Below are 24533 nucleotides of genomic sequence, written 5' to 3' on the forward strand. Positions count from 1 at the left end.
AAGGATGTTAGGCTCAAATGGAGAGCTGATTAAAAGGCAACGGTGATTCCCAAAAAGAATCATAAATTTCAGGAAATTTGGGGATGGCAGATATTCCTGCTGGGCTTCTGGTGGTTTGTGGCTGCAGCACTGGACTGCCCTTGGCGACACCTGGGCTGGGACTGCCCATGTGTACAGTTTGACATTTTTGCTTCTCTGTGTGGCCTCCACATTCCCATCTCAGGAAACTCTATAAACAGTACTCTATAAACTCTATAAACTCTATACAATCTGCTGTATGAGGGACTCTTCCAAGAGGTCTCTGTGCCTCTTGGGATGGATGACAGGACACGGTGGAAATATATCAGAACTGATCGTTTTACTGCAGTCTGATCATATTACTTATACTTCTTCAGCTAAATAGTGTTCTCTTTATTCTCTATAGTAGATGAAAATTTCCCTGCCTTCATGGAAGGAGAGGCAATTGGTGCAGCCTGTGAATGTGTGTGTGTGCATGCGTGTGTGCATGTGTGTAGAACAAGACAAGAATGCTGAGGTTTAATGAGACACCCATATGAGGCATGGGGACATCTTTTGATAAATATCCTGACCAGGCACTAGTTGGCTAATAAAATGCCTAGTTTTTTTGTTGTTTGGTGTTATGGATTCTCCTTCCCTTCCTCTTGTATGTGGCTTCCTCAGCTTCAGACAGATAGAAGAGAGCTGTCAAAGCAAACCTGTCAGTTGCTTATCCTGTCTGTGTTAGTAAGGTGGGATTGCCAAAAAGAAAAAGGCCTGTTCCTGAAAGACTTTCAAACTTTTAACATTTTGTCTTTTATGAAGTCTGTGTAGGAAATGATGTTGAGGGTGGGGATGTTTACTTTAGGTGAGTGGTTTTCATTCATTGAGTGGTTTTCCTTGATGGTGAAGGAAGGGAACCTGGGGAAAAGGAGACCTTCAAGGGGTGACTGGACAGTGGAAGTAAGCTGTGGGGTGAAGTGGCTGTTTGGCAAGGTAGGTAGGTGTTGCTGTTTCTTTGCCTTTTTCTCTGAGAAATAAACTTGCTTCCCTAAGTTTTACTCAGGGTGGAAGCCTCAGTGCACCTTATGTCAATTGGTTTAGCCTTGGGGAAGGGAGGATTGGGAACATTTCTTCCAAACCACCAACTGCAGTGGATGGTGGATGGAGAACCACGGAAGACATGATTTTTTGGCTTGGTCTCCACCATGTTTAATTTTTTACTCCAAGGAACATTCCAACTTCTAGAGGGTAGAGGCATATTGAGGCAGTGCTCTCAGGAGCTGAGAGCCTACAGAGCTGCCAAGCCTGATTTCTTTGTGGTGTTTCAACTGAAGCTGGTTTCCTTTCTCTTGATCTACAGACATATGGAGTTTGGGATGGAAAGGAGTGGGCATTTGTGCCAGGGTATCAGTTCATAAAGATTCCTGAAGAAGGTGATGAAAGCGTGTCTCCCATATGTGAACCAGGTTGACTTTCTATTGGGCTGGGACATTGAGAGGACAGGGGACAGGGGCAGGCTGCCAGCAGGCTAATTCATATGAAAGCAGATGTCTTCCTCTTCTTCTGCCACCTTTTTCCTTATTCATCTTAAGGCTCACTTGTATTGTGCCAAATGACTTCTAAAGCACTGGTTGTGATATTTATACTGAGTATACACAGTGTATTAGGCATAAGGTATAAGACTTTACTATCTTTGAATGTAAAATTTTGCCATAAGGTTAAATTGTTGCCGGCTTGTCTTATAGGAGATAGTGGTTCTGCATATTTTTCTTTTAAATTAGCCATGAATGTAGTGTTTTGTCAAAATGTATTTTTAACCTACTAATGCTAAAAGTAAATCTTGTATTAAGAAAAACTGACATTTCTAATTAAGACTTTTTTTTTTCTTTCAGGAAGGCACCAGAGTAGTCCAACCTATATTTTTGGGGAAAATGATTAGTTATGTTGAAAACCATGATCCCAATTATTCTGGAGCTTTGCACGAAGCCTACGGCTACGCGGCGGGGCTGAGCGCCTGCGTGCTGGTGTGGGCCGTTCTGCACCACTTGTACTTCTACCATATGCAGCGTGTGGGGATGAGGCTGAGAGTAGCCGTGTGCCATATGATCTACCACAAGGTGAGTGTCGCTCGGTACCATGGTGTGTACCTCTCCTGAAGCATCAGGGACATTTAAGGAAGGTTCTCTGTAAACTAAAAATTACATAACTGGGATCGTTTACACCTTCCTAGAGAAGCTTGCTATTTGCATCAAGCCAAGTTTGTTGTTGTTGAAGTAAACTTTACCAATAAATAATGAAAAATTTTGTTTTGAGATCATGTGAGGGCTGCCCTTGATAACTTTTAGCCATAGGCTATGGCATAATACCCACTAAATTTGTAGTATTAAATTAATATTAAATTATATTTTTAAAATATTAAATTAATATTTAAAAATAAGCATCAAAAGTATCAAGCTGATTTTTAGTGTCTTCATGCTTAGATCCCATAGTGCTGTTTATAGAAATTTTTTCTTGTTGTTCATTAAAACCTTAATTTACATCAGATATTTATTTAAAAGGGAACTAAGGAGATTGGATCTATAAAACTATATCTAGAAGCAGATAATGTATTTGAGAAAGGGAATGATTATAATTTTAAAAGACCCACCTAATTATATTCAATATAGTTATGTTAATTAGAGAAAATATAAAGAGAATTCATGCCAAATATAGACTCACTATATTTTATGGATGTGATTGTTGTTAATGATATTAAAGAAAATAGAGTTTTTGAGATAAAACTTGAAATTTTACACTGTTTCATTCATTCTAGAGAGAACTTGTTGCTCTTAATTTAAGCTACTTTAATACAATATTTCCTTTTATCTTTAGTATGCAACACCCCACTCCAGTACTCTTGCCTGAAAAATCCCATGGATGGAGGAGCCTGGAAGGCTGCAGTCCATGGGATCCGGAGAGTCAGACACGACTGAGCGACTTCACTTTCACTTTTCACTTTCATGCATTGGAGAAGGAAATGGCAACCCACTCCAGTGTTCTTGCCTGGAGAATCCCAGGGACGGGGGAGCCTGGTGGGCTGATGTCTATGGGGTCGCCGCACAGAGTCGGACACGACCAAAGTGACTTCACTTTCACTTTCAATGTGTTCACCGATTTTGTATTGAGGAATACCAGGAAATTATTTCACAGTTTACCTTGGTCTAAACTAGTATAAAAGGAATAAGGATATCAGGTATCTTTACAAAGGTATTGCCACAGATATATAAGTGTCAAGAGCTGAAGGGTTCTGTTTAAATTTGACCTTGGATACCTCTTTGCCTCAGACTGTTTGCTTTAAAAAACAATCCTTATTTGACTGTATTGTAGCCTTGAAATTTTCCAAGAAAGTAGATCGTAAATGTTCTCACCACACATGTAAAATAGGATAACTATATATTAGGTAGTGGATATTTTAAGTGGTTTTAATATAGTAATCATTTCCCAATGTGTATTTATATAAAAGCATCATGTGGTAACCTTAAACATATACAATTTTTATTAATAAATATAGCCCTCGTTGAAAGATAAACCCAAACAGCTTAACTTTAAAATATTGCTTCTTTTACCTGGTTGCTACTTATCTAGAACTTCCATTTCTTCGGAATACTTCTGTCAGCAGAAAGTGAGATGTCATCTCATCTCTCCTTGAGCAGAGTCTTGTACATCCCGGGACTGAGTGAACCTGGAGACCTCAGTGTCTTGTTTGGCAGCAGCATCTGAGTTGGTTTCCTTCTGGGTGATGTGGAAATCTCAGCAGGGCCCACACATTCCAGTCAGGGTCTGCATTGCTGTTCAACATCATCTTTGTTATTCTGTTGCAGCTTTAACCATTTAGGAGATGGATACTCAGATTTACCCACAAATCGGCTAAATGTTTGTCTTTTCAGATCATGCTTAACTCTCATGTGAGTGATAGTCGCTCAGTTGTGTCCAACATTTTGTGACTCCATGGACCATAGCCTACCAGGCTCCTCTGTCCATGGGTTTCTCCAGGCAAGAATACCAGAGTGGGTTGCCATTTCCTTCTCCATAACTCTCATAATAATTATGAAATTTTACCAGAACTGCATTGTGAAAACTTTAAGTTAGGTGTGAGGTGATGGTTTAGTCAAAGCTCAGTCTTTGCAGCACAGGTGAGCCATTGTCCACTTGTTTTTCTTCCTCTTCCCTCTAACACTTTGAAATTTTGCCTTTTGGAAATGTGGCCTGACCTGGCACATTGGCTTATGTGAATGTAACCAAAAGGTGGTTCCTGTATGAAGTCAGAAATTGTGGGGATTACACCATTGACATAATCTGAAATTCCAGAAACATGGGAAAGACAGGTTTCCTTGTTCACAGCCTTGCATCTAGAGTCCTGCTGTTGCAGAAACAAGACACTCCTTTTCAGGTTACAGGTGGACTGATTCCCTAGGACCCAAAACTGGTGCGACAAAGCAGCTCTGAAAGGCCCCTCTGAACGTTTGTGGTGCATCTTGGGCCCCACCTCCTGATCCCTGGTCCTGGGAAGAAACCAGGTCAAGTGTTAGAAATGGAGTGGCTGCTAAGCTCATAGCTGTAGTTTGTCTACACCATGGATTCCAGGCTGGGGCAGGTCTCCAGGGGATCTCTAAGGCTGCACATCTGCCACTCCTAACATGGCCCATTCAGCATTTTCATGCTCTTTTCAGCTGAATTTTGAATGATCCTGTGGGAAGTTTCATAAATAAAATTGACTTGCCATTTATTTATTAATACATTGTCACAAATTTGGTAAAGTTACTTTTGGCTTTTGATCATTAATCTTTTTTTTTTTTTTTGGTGGGGAAATATACACTGCATAAATTGTCCTATTTTCACTCCTTTTCAATGCAGCATTTAGTGACATTAGGTACATTCACATTGTTGGTGGCCATCACCATAATTCATCTCTGAAACTTTTTGTTTTTCCCAAACTGAACCTCTGCACCCATTAAACACTAACTCCCCAACCCCTGTCCCCTTACCCACCACCGTTCTTTTCTCTGTGAATTTTACTATTGTAGGTACCTCTGTTAAGTGGAATCATACAGTGTTTGTCATTGTGTGTGTGTGTGTCTTATGTCCTGTGGCACAATATCTGCAAGGTTCATCCATGTTGTAGCAGGTGTCAGAATTTAATTCCTTTTTAAGACAGAATAACATTACATTATAGGTCTATACAACATTCTGTGTATCCTCTCATCTGTCAATGGACAGTTGTTTCCACCTTTTAGCTATTGTGAACATAGATGCTCTGAATATGAGTTAAATTGTCTGTTCAAGTCTGCATTTTTAGCTTTTCTTGAGTATATCCTTAGTAGTATAATTTCTGTATTGTATGATAATTTCATGTTTAATTTTTGAGGAACTTACATATTCTCTTCCATGTGGTTATATCATTTTACATTCTCACTTGATCATTGGTTTTCTTTAACTTGAAGAGTAAACAAAGCATTTTTATAAAGTATAAAATTGTGTTTGGATCAGTAGCTCCAGTTGGCGGTCTGTTGAAGCAACTCCTGGTGTGTCTTCAGTTTCCTCAAATCTCTAGGGCATTTTTCTTACTAAATAAAAGGATTGTGTAACACGGGTTGTGGTTTTTGTAAGTCAGCAGACTGGCATTAAGAACACAGTTTCCTCACAGGAACAGTGTTTTGAATATTATACTTACTCATTTCAGAACGAACTATCTAAGCCCGAAGTGTTTAAATATTGTCACCCACAGAATTAATGATTGAGTCCAGATTTATAATACAAGTCTCCAAATTTCCTTCCTTAAATTAGCCTTTCTGCTCTCATCTAATTTGGCTCAAAATTACTTAGTTGTCTCTTAAGTGTAAACCTACACCATTTACCCTTCAGACAGGTCCAAGTTCAATGAAATAGGGTGGGGATTTTGCTTCTACCTCCTGCTCCTCCCTTTGCCGTCCTTGCTGGAGGGGCTGCTGCCACACTCAGGAGTTAGAGGCTGAACAAGGGTCCCTAGAATCCTGCTGTCAGGGGTCATCCTGCTCCTGCTGACACCACTCAAGACCCCTGGAACACATGCTCCATTGTGTTATGTTCTAAGATGACTTGGTATCACCTTAGGAATCCAGTTTTCTGTCTCCCTGTCTCATTTCAGACACTTCGCCTGAGTAGCTCGGCCATGGGGAAGACCACCACAGGCCAGATAGTCAACCTGCTGTCCAACGATGTGAACAGGTTTGACCAGGTGAGCTGCCCCTGAGGGATCCTCTTCCATTTCCCATCCTTCTCATTGGGTTCAGCTTATTGGGATGCAAGGTGCCAGGGTTTGGTGTTAGCCAGGATTCCATTGAGGATGTAAGACAAAGGTTGTATTTATCCAACTTTCATTTCTCTGTGTGCAACTTTGATGTAATTATATGTATTGTTCTGCAAATGAGAGTTTTGTTTTTCTAATAACAAATAGGCAGCAGTGTTCTTGCTCAGGTTTGGTAGTGTCCCTAGGGGTCCTCCTGGAGCGGCCCTCCTTGGCATATGGTGCAGCTGTTGCTGAACTGTCTTTCTCCTCATCTAGATGATGAAGGCCTGGTGGGAGGGATTGTTCTTTCTCCTGCACCCTGTTCAGTGCCTGCTGCGTAGGGAACCTGCAAAGAATAATGCCAAGTGTGTGGTCCCCAGCAAGACACAACCTCCTCTCTACCGTCCCCTCCACAGTCTTTTTTCCACTGACCTTATGCATAGATCACATTACCCAGGGCCTTGTAGCTGTTGGTCAGATCTGTGTTGCACTAGATACTTCTCTTTCAAGTATTCATTCATCAAACATGAAGTGAGGCCCCTGCTCACTTTCAGGGATGAGCAAAGCTTAGTTTTTGTCCTATAGAAGCCAGAACCTATCAGGGAGCTAAATACACAAGTAATTACTGGAGAAAGTGGTAGGTACCATAATATAGGTTTTCCTGGGATGCCATGGTTCCCCAGAGGAGATGGGGTCTAAATTCTAGGACAGAGAGCATTTGGGGAAGCCCTGAGCTCATCTGTGTTGTGGATAAAATAGACATCTTCCTTCAATGCTGCTGGTCTGGTTCTCCCAGGACATCCCTGAAGCCAGCTCTGTGCTGCCCCTGAATGGCATCATCTTGAGTGGACACTTGGATTTCTGCTTCAGCAGGTTTAAAACCCAGTGAGATCATTGCTGTTTAGGTTCCTGTCTGTTCCTTCAGAGCAGATTGTTTCTACACTGTGTCCTCACTTGTTGTATTGAATGCAGTCCTAAGAAGGCTTTGTCTCTCTCTTTTAAGGTAACAACGTTCTTGCACTATCTGTGGGTGGGGCCACTGCAGGTTATCGCAGTGACTGCTCTGCTCTGGATGGAAATAGGAATGTCGTGTCTTGCTGGGATGGCGGTTCTCATTATTCTTCTGCTTTTGCAAAGCTGCTTTGGGATGTCATTTTCATCACTCCGGTAAGAGAAACACTTCTTTTAAAAATGGACACTATGTAATTGGTAACATCCACAGTTTGCATGATGCTTTTGTTGAAAACAAGACAAATGCCTTTTCTGGTCTCTTCTTTGTGTAGGTTGTAGACCCTTCAGGCTTAGCCAGTGAAGGCTCCAGCCTTAAACTGAAGGCTGATCCTGAAACAGAAACAGTGAAGGCATTCACTGGGTCCTCTTGGCACCATATCTAAATAAGTAGAGTGTTCTTCAGCAGAATTTACCCATGTCCAAGTTATTTAAATCTTTTTAAATAGTAATAATCTTGTAGGCCCTTTTCTCACCACATATGTTTTTGTTATGCTTCTGTTGGAACCTTTTCAGGTATTCTGTTCATGTTTCCAATAAGTTATAAGCACCCCCAGGGCCAGGCTGATCTTCATTGTGTCTTTATGAAGCCCCACATTCACAGCAGCACATGTGATAGAAAAGTGGCTGGTGGTGAAGAGCCTTCTGCTGCTGAGTTAGACCTGAAGCCAGAGGGTTGGAAGTGGGTGGTTGTCAGGTGATGGAGATGAGCTATTTGAAGCTCATTGAGCCTTGTGTGTGTTGTCTGTGTTCCGTTCTATGCTTGGTGTCTTTCTCTATTTGGAATTCCCTTTCCTGCCATTGATATGGAGAGAGGTTCCCTATCCTCCGTGGCCCTGTTCCAGTGCTACCAGGTCTGTGAAGCTCTTCTTGTTCTCCTTTCCTGCTGGAATTAACAGCACCATCTTTTCTGCTCCCCAGAACTTTATTCCTGTTTTATTACAGCACAACCATGTCTTCCTGGTAGATTTGGGTGCTTTTCTGCCTTCCCTACCTGACTGTGACCTCTTTGAGCAGGTGGTTTATATCGGACTCATTTCAGGTTTTCCTTAGCCGATGCTGCACGTTCTCCAAGTTACTTTTTGAAATGGGCTGAGTGTTTGACTTCCTAACTGAAACCCTTTACTCCATGTGTACTTTGAGTAGGACCTGCCTGTGTTCTAAATGCAAAAGGGCTGTAGAGAATCTTTTGATTCCTAGCCCCGTCCCTGTGCCCACTCCTGCTGCTGCTGCTAAGGAAAGCTGGGCTGTGGTCATTGAGGCTCGTCTTACATCTGTCTCCTCAGGAGTAAGACTGCAGCTCTCACAGACGACAGGATCAGGACCATGAGTGAAGTCATAACTGGCATCAGAACAGTAAAAATGAATGTTTGGGAACAGTCATTTATAGACCTTATTACCAGATTGAGAAGGTAAGTGTGTGATTGATATATATATATATATATATATATGTATATATATATGCTACTGCTAAGTCACTTCAGTCGTGTCCGACTCTGTGTGACCCCATAGACAGCAGCCCACCAGGCTTCCCCATCCCTGGGATTCTCCAGGCAAGAACACTGGAGTGGGTTGCCATTTCCTTCTCCAATGCATGAAAGTGAAAAGTGAAAGTGAAGTCGCTCAGTTGTGTCCGACTCTGTGTGACCCCATGGACTGCCGCCTACCAGGCTCCTCCATCCATTGGATTTTCCAGGCAAGAGTACTGGAGTGGGGTGCCATTGCCTTCTCCACATATATATATATATATTTCCATATATATATCTCACTCCATATTTTCATGGTTTATTTCCTAGTCTACAAAATGCTTTCGATGTCTTACCAAATACATTTTTAAGTTCACCTTCACATTAAGGTGAGCTTAAATACTTACCATTCACTGCATCCCCTACATGTTACAGGAGGGTTCCGTAGAATAGTGGAGACATCATTTAACCTTCTCTTCCATTTACCATCTTCTCAAAGGAAAAAGTATATATGCTTCTTACTTGTATAGAAATGAAATTCTAAGTAGTTCTTAATACCTCAAATCCTAACGAGCAATGCTTTTAAGATATTTAGCTTTTGAGACAATGACATTCAAACTAAAATTATAACTTATGTTGATGGAGTACAAACAAGGAGATTATAGAGACTGGGTGTACTTGTATCGAGCCGAACTATGTGAATCACTGTTCTTTGTCATTGTCACGCATAGTTGTTTGTGTCCAACTCTTTGTGACCCCATGTACTGTAGCCCACCAGGCTCCTCTGTCCATGGAATTTCCCAGGCAGGAATACTAGAGTGAGTTGCCATTTCCTCCTCTAGGGGATCTGCCCGACACAGGGATTGAACTCATGTCTCCTGCATTGCAGGCAGATTCTTTACCACCAGGAAAGCTCATGAATCACTATTATTAATTTCAAATGGAGCTATGAAAATGCTGTTCCTTTTGTTTTGCTTCATGTTTGTAGGATGTTTCTCCATCTTTCATTTAAATATCTGATGAGCATTTCTCTGACTCTACCTTGTCACCTCTGACTTTGCACCTTTATGGGGGCCCCTCCCTCTGCTGGGAATACACTTCCTTCTTCCTTCTACTCTGGCCTCCACCAAGCCTGATTGACTCCAGTTCATCTTCTCAGGGTCCACGTGTGTGTATGACTTGCCCTGACTCCACTGCTCGAGTTGCACACCTCTGCTCTGGGCTCCCTTGGGGGCTGTGCTGACCGTCTCTGTCCATTGTCTCCCAAGTGTTTTGGTTGCTAATTCTCTTCTCCAACACGTTCATGAGCCCCTGGAGGGGACAGGCTGTGTCCTTCTGTGAGGAGCCTGGCCCAGGACTTGTGATTATGAATGTTTGTTGAATGAATGTTCAAACCCAGTCTGACTGATGCAGAATGTTTGAAAGTGTGACATTAAGCCTCCTTTCACTTGAAAGATTGAAGTGGTGACGCAGTGAGTGATCCTGGTGTTGGGGAACCCCGAGTGTGCACTGTGTAGTGTCTCCATGAGGTGAGGGATGGTTTATCTTTATCTGTGTGTCCACTCCCTAGAAAGGGGCCACTCACACATGGCACTGAATCCATGTCTTGTATGTTGATGCTTCTTATAAAACCTATATCCTGCTCTCTTTTCTAGGAAGGAAATTTCCAAGATTCTGAGAAGTTCCTACCTTAGGGGCATGAATTTGACATCATTTTTTGCTATGAGCAAAATCATGATTTTCGTTACCTTCATTGCCAATGAGCTCCTTGACAACCTGATCACAGCCAGCCAAGTGTTTGTGGTGGTGACGCTGTTCGAGGCTCTGCGGTTCTCGAGCACCCTCTACTTCCCCCTGGCCATTGAGAAGGTGTCAGAGGCTGTCATCAGCATCCGAAGAATCAAGGTTTAGTGAAAAATAACTTTTTAAAGTTATAGGTGGATTTTACCTAAAATGCCTCCTTTTATGTAGTGTCACTGTGTGCCAGTTAGGTGAGATTTAACTCTTTCAGTGCCAAGCTGGCAGTCTTTCCAAAATATATGTATTTCCCTCTTTTCTTAGGTAAAGTGTGTTAAAAGTATCGTAAGACCCATGCTCCTATATGGACAGTAGCATAAATAAAGCCTCACAGGCTCTTGACATTCAGTGATGGCTGCTGCTGCTGCTGCTGCTGCTAAGTCGCTTCAGTCGTGTCCGAATCTGTGCGACCCCATAGACGGCAGCCCACCAGGCTCCCCCGTCCCTGGGATGGCTGCAGGACAATTAAAATGTCTGAAAGCAGGAGACACAAACAGATTGCATCTCCTGTGCTACCTGGAATGACTAGGCAGCAACTGTGTACAGTACCAGGGTGAACAGGGTTCCTCTCTGGGCTGGGAGGGGAGGGACTTGCTGAGAAGTCCTATTCCCTGGGCAGGAAGACTGGTCAGCTTCACTTAGTTCTCTCTGTTTAAAACTAGATTCTTTGCTTCATAGATGTTTTCCTGCTGATGTCTGATCTCTGCATTTTTGTTCCTGTCCTTATTTTGCTTAGTGTCTAAGCCTGTCTCTAGCTGCCCCCTTCCTTTCAAACCTTTGATTCCCACCATACCTCCTGTCTCCTTTATAAACTGTCTGTGCTGCTGCTGCTAAGTCACTTCAGTCATGTCCAACTCTTATCGACCCTGTGGATGGCAGCCCACCAGGCTCCCCTGTCCCTGGGATTTTCCAGGCAAGAACACTGGAGTGGGTTGCCATTTCCTTCTCCAATGCATGAAAGTGAAAAGTGAAAGTGAAGCCGTGTCCGAATCTTAGCGACCCCATGGACTGCAGCCCACCAGGTTCCTCCATCCATGGGATTTTCCAGACAAGAATACTGGATTGGGGTGCCATTACCTTCTCTGAAAACTGTCTCTAATCAGGGGTAAATAATTTTTATCATGAAGACTAAAGCCTTGCACACAGTAGGTGTTCAAGTATTTCTGTTTAAAATGAAGATTAAATGGGCTCTGTGAAAATGAATGATTTATTATGACCTCAAAGGCCCAAGAAGGCTCTATTTTTATCGAAGAGAGGAAGGAGGACCCATGGTCTTGGCACTGAATGACTCCAATAGGATTGCAAAAGATCTCAACTTCAAAGCCCTAAAAGTCTTCAGTGACTTTTGCATCCCGTCAAATATGCCTCTGAGGTTATATTGTTCACAAAGCAGCTTTAGGTTTTCCATTACCAGCCACTGAGAAGTCAGTCTTTGTGGCTGCAGTTCTGACGTTTATACTTTCCTGCATAACCTGTTCTGGGTCTGCACTTCCTGGCTAATGGCCATTTAATTTCAGCTCTTTCATCAGACTGAGTCCTGGAAAAAAAATCCAGCCAGCACTTCTGATGCTTTTAGGAGCTGATCATGTATAGAATGGGGTCTCATTTTAACCCTTGGAAAACTGACATCTGTTCCCCTCAGGACTATTATTTGTGGACAAGTGCTCAATAAATTGAATTCACTTAGGGCATAATTTTCCTTTTCTTTCTTTTTTGTTTGAAAGTGAGGGATTTCTATTCTAATATACACACACTCAATATTGGTTACATGCTCAAGTTGAAACTGTATTTGATTCTGTCTAGACTGGATATATAACATATACATTAATCTCCAGGGCCCTTGGTCTTTTTAATCAATAGAAATTGATAATAGGCCAGATGATAAATTCAGACAAGGCTTTTTGAGGCTTGTGCTACAGCACAAAATATGAAATCAAGAAACTGATGCCCCGTTGATTCTTTGAGATGGGCGGGCTGGTTCTTTAAGTGGGGTGAGGGTAGGGGAGGCTTGGTCGTTTGAGCCACAGGGGTGATTTATGTGGTCTGCCCACCGTCTTGTAGGTGCCGTGTGTCAAGATCATATGCAGTTCCCTGCTTTGCTCCCAGCAGCTCAGAAATGGCAGTTGGCTTGTGGTGTTTTTATGTCTTACTGTTTGAAATTGCCTTTGCACGCGTGCAGTTATATTTAGTCCCTTATGGTTTCTTTGTTGCTCAAAGAGACATTTGTTTAGGTGCAAACACTCCCATAAAGGGTCCCAGGTCCCAGCCTGTCCTATCACCTTTTGCTTGTTGCTCTGTCAGCTTAGACTGTGTAAGGCTGTAGCCATGCAGTCAGTGGTTGGATGGTTTGAACAGCCATGCAGTCTGTTCCTTCTTTTAGCTGACACCCTCAATGGGCTGACTGTGCAGCGCTCGGTCTTAGTTGGAGTTGGGACAGTAAAAGTGCACAAATGATGTAGTGTCTCCTCTGTACGTGACTTACTATCCTTCTGGGGATTCAGAAGTAGGAAGGGCAGTGCCAGCTGGGGATGTGCTGAGCTAATTTCAATATGGCTAGTATTTAAGAAGGGCTGGAAGGATGGGTGGAGTCAGAACTCAGGGTGTCAAGGCAGAGGCCACCAGTGGAGTGTGGACTTAGGGGCTTTCGGTCACTGGGGGGTGTTAAGCTTGTGGACTCTCTCAGAGGGGCTGTAAGATCAGGAGGGAGTTGTCTTGGGGTAGGGTCAGTGATGTTGCAGAAGGAATCAGAAAAAGAAAAGCTGCATTATTGAGATGACTAATGGTGAATGAGATTCTAAACTATGTTGTTTCAAGGGGAAAAGAGAATTGGGAGAGAGATGAACTGTTTCAGAACAGATGAGAGCTGGTACCTGGCTGACAGTGTGGGAGATGGTGTGGAGAGAGAACTCAGGCTGTGGTGGCTGAAAACCTGCCAACGTGTCCTCAGACCACCATCTGTCCATCCTGCCTCCTTCTGGACTCAGGCTTGGGGAGGGTAGGAGTCACCATGCCCGGTGCTAGGTTCTCAGTGAGCTTGGATGAGAGGAGGAGGGCATGAAAGAATCACATCTCCCACCAGCTGGGCTTTGAGAGAAATGCAAGGATCACATCTTTCTTTTCCTGCAGAACGTTTTTCACATTCAGTTTTGACCAGTTCGATGTTGAAGCTGAAACTCCAATACTTTGGCCACCTGATGTAGAGCACTGACTCATTTGAAAAGACCCTAATGCTGGGAATGATTGAGGGTAGGAGGAGAAGAGGATGACAGAGGATGAGATGGTTGGATGGCATCACTGACACAATGGACATGGGTTTGGGTGGACTCCGCGAGTCGGTTATGGAGAGGGAGCCCTGGCGTGCTGCGGTTCATGGGGTCGCAAAGAGTCGGACATGACTGAGCAACTGAACTAAACTGCCTTTGACCAGTTATTCATTTTAAGTAGAAGGTTGCAATCACATTTATGACTCTGAGGCATGAGAGATGGGGTGTCAAGATGTTTAAGGTAGTAGATTACTGTTTATATGTTGTTTTCTTTCTCAAACATCCTCACATGCTTGTTTCAGTTTTTCCCCATATGGGTTAGAATTTGGTTTGCCTGTGGGTCCCAGAGTTACCCATGGTAAAGCTGCTTACAGGGGTCATTTGTTTTTCTCTCATGCAAGAATCCTTGTGAGGCTCTGTATGGGTTTCCTGGGGCTGCTGATATGAAGTACCACAAACCACGTGGCCTAAAACCACAGGAATGTATTGTTTCACAGTCCTGAAGGACAGAAGTCTAAAATCAAGGTGTCAGCAGGGTCAGGATCTCTCTGAATCTGATAAGGGAGCACCCTTTATTGCCTCTGTTAGCTTTGAGTGGTTGCAGGCCAAACTTGGCATTCCTTGGCTTGTAACTGCCATCACTCCAGCCTTTCTCTCCATCAGGTAAGCTGTTTTCTATGTGTAAATCTGTCTCTGCATTTCTCATGAGGACTCCAGTCTTACTGGATTCAGGGCCCACCCTACTCCACTGTAATCTCACTTTAATTGATTACATTTATAGCAGCCATTAAAAAGCAGAGACATTACTTTACCAGAAAAGGTCTGTCTAGTCAAAGCTATGGTTTTTCCAATAGTTATGTATGAATGTGAGAGTTGGACTATGAAGAAAGCTGAGTGCTGAAGAATTGATGCTTTTGAATTGTGGTGTTGGAGAAGACTCTGGAGAGTCCCTTGGACTGCAAGGAGATCCAACCAGTCCATCTCCGTGGTGTTAGAGACCCAGACTCTTTCTCTCTTGTTATCCCATCACATGTGACCTCGACCCAGCTGGCAGCCCCCAAGGCCCAGGCCTTGGAGTGGAGGAAGGTCCTGGTTGCTGTCACTCTCCACTGACCTGGATTTGGTCGCATGGCTGCTCCTATCTGCTCGGGAGTCTAGAAGCAGAGGACCTCCTTCCAGGCTGCCAAGTGCAGCTAAAATCCAGGGTCTGTTACCTCAGAAGAATGAGAGCAGATTTTGAGGACAGCCAGCCATCTCTGCCCCATGTTCACAGTTCTGGGACCTTGGGGAGTGGGAATGGTCTAAGTTGTGTGTTCAGTATCTCTACCCCTCTAGCTTTTCTCATTGAATTATGTCTAGCATTTGCAAGGCAAGAGGGATGTGTTTGTCAGCTTTGTAGCAGTTTATAAAACCTTGTCTTATTCAGCTACTTTGCATCGATTGACTGCCAAGTGGTGTAGAAGATAACAAGTGGTAGGTGTGGCCATTCCTGCTGTGGAGGAGGGGGGCACCAAGTAAGGACAAGAGACAGCATTTGTGAAAAGATGCTTGTGAAATATTTTTTAAGGCATAGAAACTTAAGAGCGTTTTCTTTTTAGAATGATGACAAGCAGTGATATAGATTTGACACACATGAGCGCGTTGAGTACAGGGTTTGCACTCAGAGTCTCTGTCATTGGTCTTGTTTCCCAGCCTGTCTTCTGCCACCTGGTTCCTGACGGCCTGGGAAGGGCCTTCCTGTCTGTGTTCCTAGCAGTGTCGCATGGTGCTTGGCAAATGGTGGGATTCAGTTAATATTTATGAAATAATTTCCTACCAGCTCACTTGTTTATTGTTGCTAACACAAGTAAACAATAAAAATGTCCAGCTTCTAAATGTATTGGAGTTTAAATCCATATTTTCTTCCTAGAGAGGAACCAGTGCACTTGTTAAGAAAGTACAAAGATAGCCTCATGGCTAGGAACCATTTGTTTTATACATGAACCCACACACGCACATGCAGACATGCAATATATATGTATGTATATGCTATATTATATATATGCTATAATGTATTATGTATTTAGATGTACATATACTATAATAATAGTATGTTACATACTTCATACTATTTAATATTTCTTCTATGAACCAAGACTTAATAAAATACAGTTGTAAAATGATAGGTAGGTATAAATGATAGGTATCAAACTTTTTATTGCAAATTCCAGGGAAGCAATTGTTTTGTTTGTGCTTTATTTTTGAAGTAAAAATAAATCTGTGTTTTGCCTTTTTTCTGTAGAACTTTCTGTTACTTGATGAAGTATCACAGTGCTACCCTCAGCTGCCATCGGATGGTAAAACGATCGTGGATGTGCAAGCTTTTACAGCTTCTTGGGAAAAGGTAAGAAACTTTGCTTTCCAAAATTGTGCCTGCTAAAAGACAACTGTGACATAGATTTATTAGAAAATTTTGAGATTTTACACATACTGTAAAATGTGACTTTCTCATTTACTGAGAATATGTTATAAAAATTCTCAGAATAGGAATAAGGTTTGCAATCAATGGAGATTAAGTGTAAAATCAGCCTGAGGCATTTGATATGTTGCTCTTTTTTTCATTTTCAAGAAAGCTTTCAGTGTATTAGCACACGTTGAGCTTAAAGTATGTAATTTCTTTTAATTTTCATTTTTCATTGTTTTATTATAGACTATATAAATATCATTATAAATAAGTATAAAATAATTATAAAATTGTTATAAATTTTATATTAAATTATAAAAATAATTACAAAATATAATTTCCTGTGCTATACAATAGGATCACCTTAAACAAAAGATATAGAGCACAAATACATCTTATCTTGAAAACCCAGATCTAATATTTTGGGCTGAACTGTGAAGTGTCAGTCGCTTCAGTTGTGTCTGAGTCTTTGTGACCCCATGGACTGTAGCCCACCAGGCCCTTCTGTCCATGGGAATGGATACCCACCCCAGTATTTCTGTTGTTTTGGATCAGTTGCTCAGTCGTGTCTAGCTCTTTGTGACTCTATGGACTGCAGACTTCCCTGTCCTTCCGCCATGTCCTGAACCTGGTCAAACTCATGTCCATCCAGTTGGTGATGCCATCCAACCATCTCATCCTCTGTCATCCTCTTCTCCTGCCTTCAATCTTACCCAGCATCAGGGTCTTTTCCAATGAGTTGGCTCTTCGCATCAGATGGCTAAAGTATTGGAGCTTCAGCTTCAGCATCAGTCCTTCCAATGACTATGCAAGATTGATTTCTTTTAGGATTTATTTGTTTGATCTCCTTGCTGTCCAAGGGACTCTCAAGACTCTTCTCCAACACCACAGTTCAAAAGCATCAATTCTTTAGCATTCAGTCTTCTTTATGGTCCAACTCTCACATCCATATATGACTACTGGAAAATCCATAGCTTTGACTATGTGGACCTTTATAGGCAAAGTAATATCTCTGCTTTTTAATACACAGTATAGTTTTGTCATAGCTATTCTTCCAAGGAGCAAGCATCTTTAAATTTCATGGCTGCAATTGCTGTCTGAAGTGATTTTGGAGCACAAGAAAATAAAATCTGCCACTGTTTCCACTTTCTCCCTTTCTATTTGCCATGAAGTGATGGGACCAGATGCCATGATTTTAGATTTTTGAAAGTTGAGTTTTAAGCCACCTTTTTCACTCTCCTCTTTCAGCCTTCATCAAGAGGCTCTTTAGTTCCTCTTCACTTTCTGCCATTAGAGTGGTATCATCTGCATGTTTGAGATTATTGATATTATGTCAGAATTCTAGATTCCATTTTGTGATTTATCTAGCTGGGTATTTTGCATCATGTAGTCTGCATATGGGAGGAGGGTTCAGGATGGGGAACACATGTATACCTGTGGCGGATTCATTTTGATATATGGCAAAACCAATACAATATTGTAAAGTTTAAAAAAAAAAAAGTTAAATAAGCAGGGTGACCGCATACAGCTTTGACATACTCCTTTCCTGATTTTGAACCAGTACATTGTTACATGTCCAGTTCTACCTATTGCTTCTTGACCTACATACAGGTTTCTCAGGTATCAGGTAACGTGGTCTGGTCTTCCCATCTCTTTAAGAATTTTCTACAGTTTGTTGTGATCCACACAGTCAAAGGCTTTAGTCAATGAAGCAAAAGGAGTTGTTTTTCTGGAATTACCTTGCTTTTTCTGTGATCCAACAGATGCCAGCAATTTGATCTCTGGTTCCTCTGCCTTTTCTAATTCTAGCTTATATATCTGGAAGTTCTCAGTTCATGTACTGATGAAACCTAGCTTGAAGAATTTTGAGCATTACTTTGCTAGCATGTGAAATGAGCCCAGTTGTGCAGTAGATGAAACATTCCTCTGTCCATATGGGAATCTAGTAAAAGAAGGAATCTTTTTATTTTTTATTATTATTATTTTTTTTAGAAGGAACCTTTTTAAAGTCAGCTAAAGCTGCCTCAAATCCCCAAAGAGATAAGATTAGATGAAGAATCTCCAGGACTCAGTGTCTTAAAATAGGAAAGAGAAAAATGTGGGTTATATTTTGCATATCAATTATGTTTATTATTGCTATCTTTTCCACTTTGTAAAAAAATTTGTGTTACTTTATTGAAATGGGTACATTTTCATGAACTTTAATTTGTAGGCATCAGAGACTCCAACCCTACAAGGCCTTTCCTTTTCTGTCAGGCCTGGTGAACTGTTAGCTGTGGTTGGACCTGTGGGCGCAGGAAAGGTAAGTTGTGATGCCTTTTGTCAGCTTTAATGCAACACCACAGCTCCTGTTAAATCCTCAGAGTGGAACCCAGAGCTGAGTGTGACTCAGTTTGAATCGAGTGTGTCTAGAACAGTGTTCCTCTAGGTGTGTTCCACGGAACATTCATTTTACAAGAATGTTTCGTGGCCAAATAAATCTGGATAAATGTACACTGTCTTTTTCTTCTTGCTTCACTTTGCCAAGTTAGGAACTGCTTGTGGGGAATTTAGATATCTCAGTGAAGGAAATTATTTAAGTGACAACTATTCAGGATAGACAGAGACAATGAGGACTTCTTTTCATCTTAGTGGCCTTTCCAAGAAATCTGGAGGTAGTAAAGGCTCTTCCCGGAAGCTTTGAGCATTTCCTCCTGTGACTTGACTTGATCCTGTCAGTGCACGTGTAGTGAATGTTCTCCACGTGCTGGAGCTAAAGGTACAGATGTGAGCAAGACTCCGACTCTCTGCCTTTCAGAGGCAACCAGGTTCTGGAGTGAGACAGATATGCAGGCAGTTTATTTTAGCCCAGTGTGATGAGAGCTCTGATGGCATGGAGACACACCACATCTGTGTGATGTTGAAGATTGAAAGGAAAGGTGCACATGTGCTTGGTCTGAAACAACAAAATACAGAAATCTAATGTGGGGTGTGGGCTTCCCTGGTGGCTCAGTGGTAAAAGAATCCACCTGCCAATTCAGGAGACACAGGTTCGGTCCCTGGTCCAGGAAGATCCCATATGTGGAGCAACTAAGCCTGTGCACCACGACTGTTGGGCCTGTGCTCTAGAGCCTGGGAGCTGCAACTACTGAGCCCATGGGCTGCAACTGCTGAAGCCTGTGCATTAGAGCCTGTGCTCCTCAACAGGAAAATCCATGCACTGCAATGAAGACCAAGTGCAAGCAAAAATAAATAAAATTAGAATTGTGGTATGGCAGAAACGAACACAACATTGTAAAAAAAATAAATGAAAAAAATACCTGTGGCGGATTCATTTTGATATTTGGCAAAACTAACACAATTATGTAAAGTTTAAAAATAAAATAAAATTTAAAAAAAACTTATATGTAATCCACTCAAGATTTAAAATAATAAAACATTTATCTGAAATTTAAAAAAAAAGAAAAAAATAAAAGAACTAAAAATAAATAAATAAATAAAATTATTTTTTAAAATGTGGGATGTGTATATGAAAGGGTGCTGATTTCCTCTATGATGGACTTTGCTCTGCAGATACAACTCACTTCACAGTTCTTTTAATCATCTTTGAATATATTCTTCACACATAGTTTTTAAACAAGTGTTTGTTAAGTAAAGGATACCAGATGCAGGATGCACTAAACATCATATACAGAAAATACACATCCTGCCAGGCTCTGCTAGAGACGGATGTTAAACATTCTTAATTATTCTTTGCTGAGTAGAATTTCATTTGGTGGATACTTGGGCAGGGTAGATTGTTTATACTATTAATATATTCCTTGTCAGTCATTATTTTCATTGACCATTAGTGTTATTTTCAACATTTTTGTGTGTCAACTGCAAGGGCTGTACTTTATCCTGTTCTAAATGAAAGTGTTTATGCTGTATCAAGCACCAGGATGGGGTCAGCTGTGTTGTGGGTCGTGTTTTGTCCTGCGTGTACCCTGTTCACATGTGTGGGTTCCTGTCTGTTTCAGTCCTCACTGTTATGCGCTCTGCTGGGGGAGCTGCCCCCAGGCCAGGGGAAGATCAGCATGCATGGGAGGATCGCATATGTTTCTCAGCAGCCCTGGGTGTTTCCAGGAACTGTGAGGAGTAACATTTTATTTGGGAAGAAATATGAAGAAGACCGATATGAAGAAGTAATAAAAGCTTGTGCTTTGGAAGAGGTGAGTAATGACTTCTGAGTTGCATATGCTTGAATTCCAAATGATGATAGTGTTGATTTTAATCTACAAGTTTTGTTAAAAGTTCTTTTTAAAAATGGATTTTTCAATATTGCTTAATATTTATTTGGGTCTTCTTGGTAAATAATGCAGACATATTTACATATGCTGCCGTTTTAATGCTTATGGGATAATGACCCTCTCAAAATACATTATCTGCAGGGTGGATTGTTTCATTCTGTGAAGTTTCATTCACTTTCAACTATTTTTAATGGAAAGTTACAAAAATTTACAAAAATAGAGAGCATGGTATAATGAACCCTCATTACCACCCTCAGCTTCAGCCAGATTCAACTGGTGGCCAGTCTTGCTGCATCTCTACCCCTGCCCTCTGCCAGCCCCACTCCCACCCCAGAGTATTGTGGAGCAAATCCTAGACCTCAAATTAATTCATCTGTAAACATCATTAGTTTTCTCTAAAAGATAGGAAAGCTTTGGGGGAAAGAATCACTATTTCACCTGAAAAATACCTCAAATTCGTTAATATCACCCACCTGCTAGTCTGTGTTTACATGTTGTTAATCATCTCACTGAGAAATCTCCTGCACCATTGTTGGAATCCACATAAGGTCTGCTCTCTGCACTTGGTTAATGCCTCCTTGGTCCCTTTCAGTCTATGAGTTTCTCCACTTCCTTTTTGACTTGTAATTTATTTTTTAAGGAAACCAGAATACTAACCCATGGCAGATTCATGTTGATGTATGGCAAAGCCAATACAATATTGTAAAATAATTAGCCTCCAATTAAAATAAATAAATTTATATTAAAAAAACAAACAAAAGAAGAAAAATAAAGTAAAATCAAAGATAAAAAGAATCTTACACACACACACACACACACACACACATTTTAATACTGCATCATTTCAGTGAGGGATATTATTTTCAGAAACAGAATTGAATTTCACAGAAAGTGGTAAGATGAAAGGTTTACCTATACCTTGGGATTTAGATAAGATTAGTGAGTAACTAATGAGAACTAAACTGATAGAATAGAATTTGACAAAAAGAAAAGAAAAAGGATAAATAATGTTAAATACTATGTTACTCTTTCAGGTTGTAAAAGTTAGTGAATAATAGCATTAAAGGTCTTCCCCTGGGGTCTGTTCAGTGCAGTGGACATCTGACTGTTCTTTTGTACTGAGAGGAAAAGACAGAGACAGATTTTCAAAGGCTCCAGACCCGCTTTGCGAGGAAATAGTAATTCTCCTGGAACAATGGCTTGAGCATCATAGGTTGTATCAGGCGCACACGTGTGTGTGCTAAGTCACTTCAGTCGTGTCCAGCTCTGCGGCCCCATGGACTATAGCCCACCAGGCTCATCTGTGCATTGAATTCTACTGGCAAGAATGCTGGAGTGGGTTGCCCTGCCCTTCTCCAGGGGACCTTCCCAACCCAGGGATTAAACCCACGTCTCTTATGTCTCCTGCATTGGCAGGTGGGTTCTTTACCACTAGCACCACCTGGGAAGCTCTGTATCAGGTGAGCAGAATTTTACAATGATGTGGACAAACAGAATTGCTTGTTTAATGGGCTTGTTTCTTTCTTCTGAGTTATTGTTCCTGGGTGATTGTATGTTTGTGGAAATGATGTCAAATTAGCAGGAATGAGATAGATTTTTGTTAAATGGTGTAGATACCATGTAAGAAAAGAAGGGAAAGCAAATGAGAACACTAGCTCCCATTTATTCAGAGTCCATGTGCAAATCATTTTTCTGTCTCTCACATGTGCACATGCACACACAAAAATTAGATTTATGAGTTATTCATTCTTTATGAGTGTCTTTGATGTTCCTATCCTCATTTTATAATTAGTAAAACTGAGGCCTGGAGCGATGAGACACCTCATCTCTACATTTACAGCTCAAGATCAGATCCGGGGGGCTGATACTCTGCTGGAGCCTCATGGAGTGACTGGGCCAATAATGTGGGCAGTGTCCTGGGGCTTCACCCACCCTAGGCTTGTGTGCAACATAGACTCTGTGGAAAGGGGCTCTGCAGGACTGAGCTGCATAGCACTTCTTCTTAACATGATGTGATGTTTATAAACATGGACTGTGTACTTGGGACATGGAGTTGGGATCCATTCCTTCCTTGGCAGGAAGGGAGGCCCAGCGTGGAGAAGTAGCACGGAGGAGAGTTCTGGCCCCAGCTTCATCACTTGCCTGCTGTCACTCTGGACATGTCCTGTTACCTGCCTGGACTTCTGATGTTTCTGCAGCAAAATGAGGACATTGGATCAGAGGGTTTCCAGGAGGTTTTGTTGTTGCTCTGAAATGTCATCTATGACTCTGATTAGCAAGAGGTCAGCATCGTCTTTAAGACACCTGGAACTACTTAGTAAGTTAAGAGAGCCTCTGCTTATCTCCTTTTGGATTCCAGATATCAGTGGATGGACGTAAGACAATCACAGGAAATAGTGGCGTCCTGGAGTTAGTCTGACCTGTAGACACAGAGACAGCATGTCTGGTAGAAAAGGCTTGGCCTTTGGAGAGAACAGTCCTAGGTACTGACTCCAGGTGTTTGTCTCAGTTTTCTTTCTTATTAAATGGGGAGGGGTGGGATTACTGTAAAGGCTACAGAAAATACCTGTGAAATGTAAACAAACCAGGGTTTCAGTAAGTGGTGGCTATTGTTACTATTCTTTTTTCTCTCCATCCACCCAGCCATCCATATAAATATAATAAAGATTTCTACTTACTATTCTCCCTACTCCCACCTCCCGCAAATCCTGAAGGAAAAACCATAAAAAAGCAACAAATATTTTAATTAATTTATTTTTAAAATTGGAGGATAATTACAATATTGTGATGGTTTTGTCATACATCAACATGAATAGACCATGGTATACATGTGTCCCCCAATCGTGAACCCCCCTCCCCCCTCTCTACCCACCCTATCCCTCTGGGTTGTCCCAAAGTACTGGCTTTGTGTGCCCTGCTTCATGCATCAAACTTGCACTGGTCATCTATTTTATATATGGTAATGTACATGTTTCCTTGCTGTTCTCTCAAATCATCCCACCTGCACCTTCTCCCACTGAGTCCAAAAGTCTGTTCTTTATATCTGTGTCTCCTCTGCTGCCCTGCATGTAGGATTGTCATCACCATCTTTCTAAAAGCAACATTTTTATAAAACATATGTTAGTAACAACTAGATGTATTACACTAGATCTGATTGAAATAATTGTTTAAGTTCATTGAGCTGAAAGCTTTTCTGTAACAAAACAGGGAGACACGAACTAATCACACTGGCAGTGTTGATTCAGGCTGATGACGTCAACTCCAAGGTTCAGGAGTCAGAAGGTTCAGGAATGGAGTCCCAGTGGCTCTATTGACCAGGTGTTTGGTTTTGGCTGATTGATCTTTACAAGCCTGTTACTTCAACTGTAAAATGGAGATAATAAGACCATCAACCTCATGAGGTTGTTTTGAGGATGAAATGTGGTCTTGATTTTAAAGCAGCTGATTGCTAGGGACATTGCAAGTACTCTGTAAGTATTATTAGAATGATTTTGAAAATAAATTAATTCTTATTTATAAGCTCAGCCAGCTTCTGGTAAAATTACATCCATAAAATGTGACATGTAAGAAAGAAGGTATCTGAGTATTTAACTTCCATTGTTTGAGTTAATATTTCTATATTTTTATAGGTACTCTACACATAGGACATTATATAAATGTACAATGACAATATTCTGTTACCATAATAAAAGCAATATAGTATGTAACATTTGTCTACATATTATCTTTAAGGCTTTCAAAAATGTTTAGTAAACACATATTTAAAGGTATCAAATTGATAAATTCTAGTTTAATATTTTTCCACGTAAATCACTTACTTGGTCATTTTTTTCAGATTGCCTCGACAATCAAAGGATAATAAGTTTATTGATACTTACATGAATAGGTATAGAGGCCTTCAAGTCTTGAGTTACTTTAATATTATCTTCATTTCAAATATACTCTTCTTTCACTATCTGGCCAGCATGATGTGAAAGGGCAGAA

The 24533-nt window shown here is 41.3% G+C and overlaps 1 protein-coding gene across 5 annotated transcripts in view; it reads left to right on the forward strand.

Annotated features, from left to right (window-relative positions):
* Positions 1 to 24533, forward strand: part of LOC113888460 (multidrug resistance-associated protein 4-like) — a 176782-nt gene that overhangs the window by 23753 nt on the left and 128496 nt on the right. For 3 of the 5 annotated variants that reach the window (XR_003509979.1, XM_027535582.1, XM_027535583.1), the window contains exons 4-11: positions 1893 to 2117; positions 6164 to 6253; positions 7308 to 7471; positions 8599 to 8724; positions 10434 to 10683; positions 16120 to 16221; positions 18494 to 18583; positions 20280 to 20471. Coding sequence is in view for 4 of the 5 variants with exons in the window: in XM_027535582.1 (XP_027391383.1) it covers positions 1893 to 2117; positions 6164 to 6253; positions 7308 to 7471; positions 8599 to 8724; positions 10434 to 10683; positions 16120 to 16221; positions 18494 to 18583; positions 20280 to 20471 (1239 nt within the window). In the remaining variant the exon portion in view is untranslated. Of the gene's footprint in view, positions 1 to 1892; positions 2118 to 6163; positions 6254 to 7307; positions 7472 to 8045; positions 8167 to 8598; positions 8725 to 10433; positions 10684 to 16119; positions 16222 to 18493; positions 18584 to 20279; positions 20472 to 24533 lie in introns of those variants that run through there. The other 2 variants (XM_027535586.1, XM_027535585.1) reach the window with 2 other exon arrangements.

The sequence above is a fragment of the Bos indicus x Bos taurus genome, unplaced genomic scaffold (genome assembly GCF_003369695.1).
Source record: "Bos indicus x Bos taurus breed Angus x Brahman F1 hybrid unplaced genomic scaffold, Bos_hybrid_MaternalHap_v2.0 SuperScaffold_100147, whole genome shotgun sequence".
In the NCBI taxonomy this organism is placed as follows: Eukaryota; Metazoa; Chordata; class Mammalia; order Artiodactyla; family Bovidae; genus Bos; species Bos indicus x Bos taurus.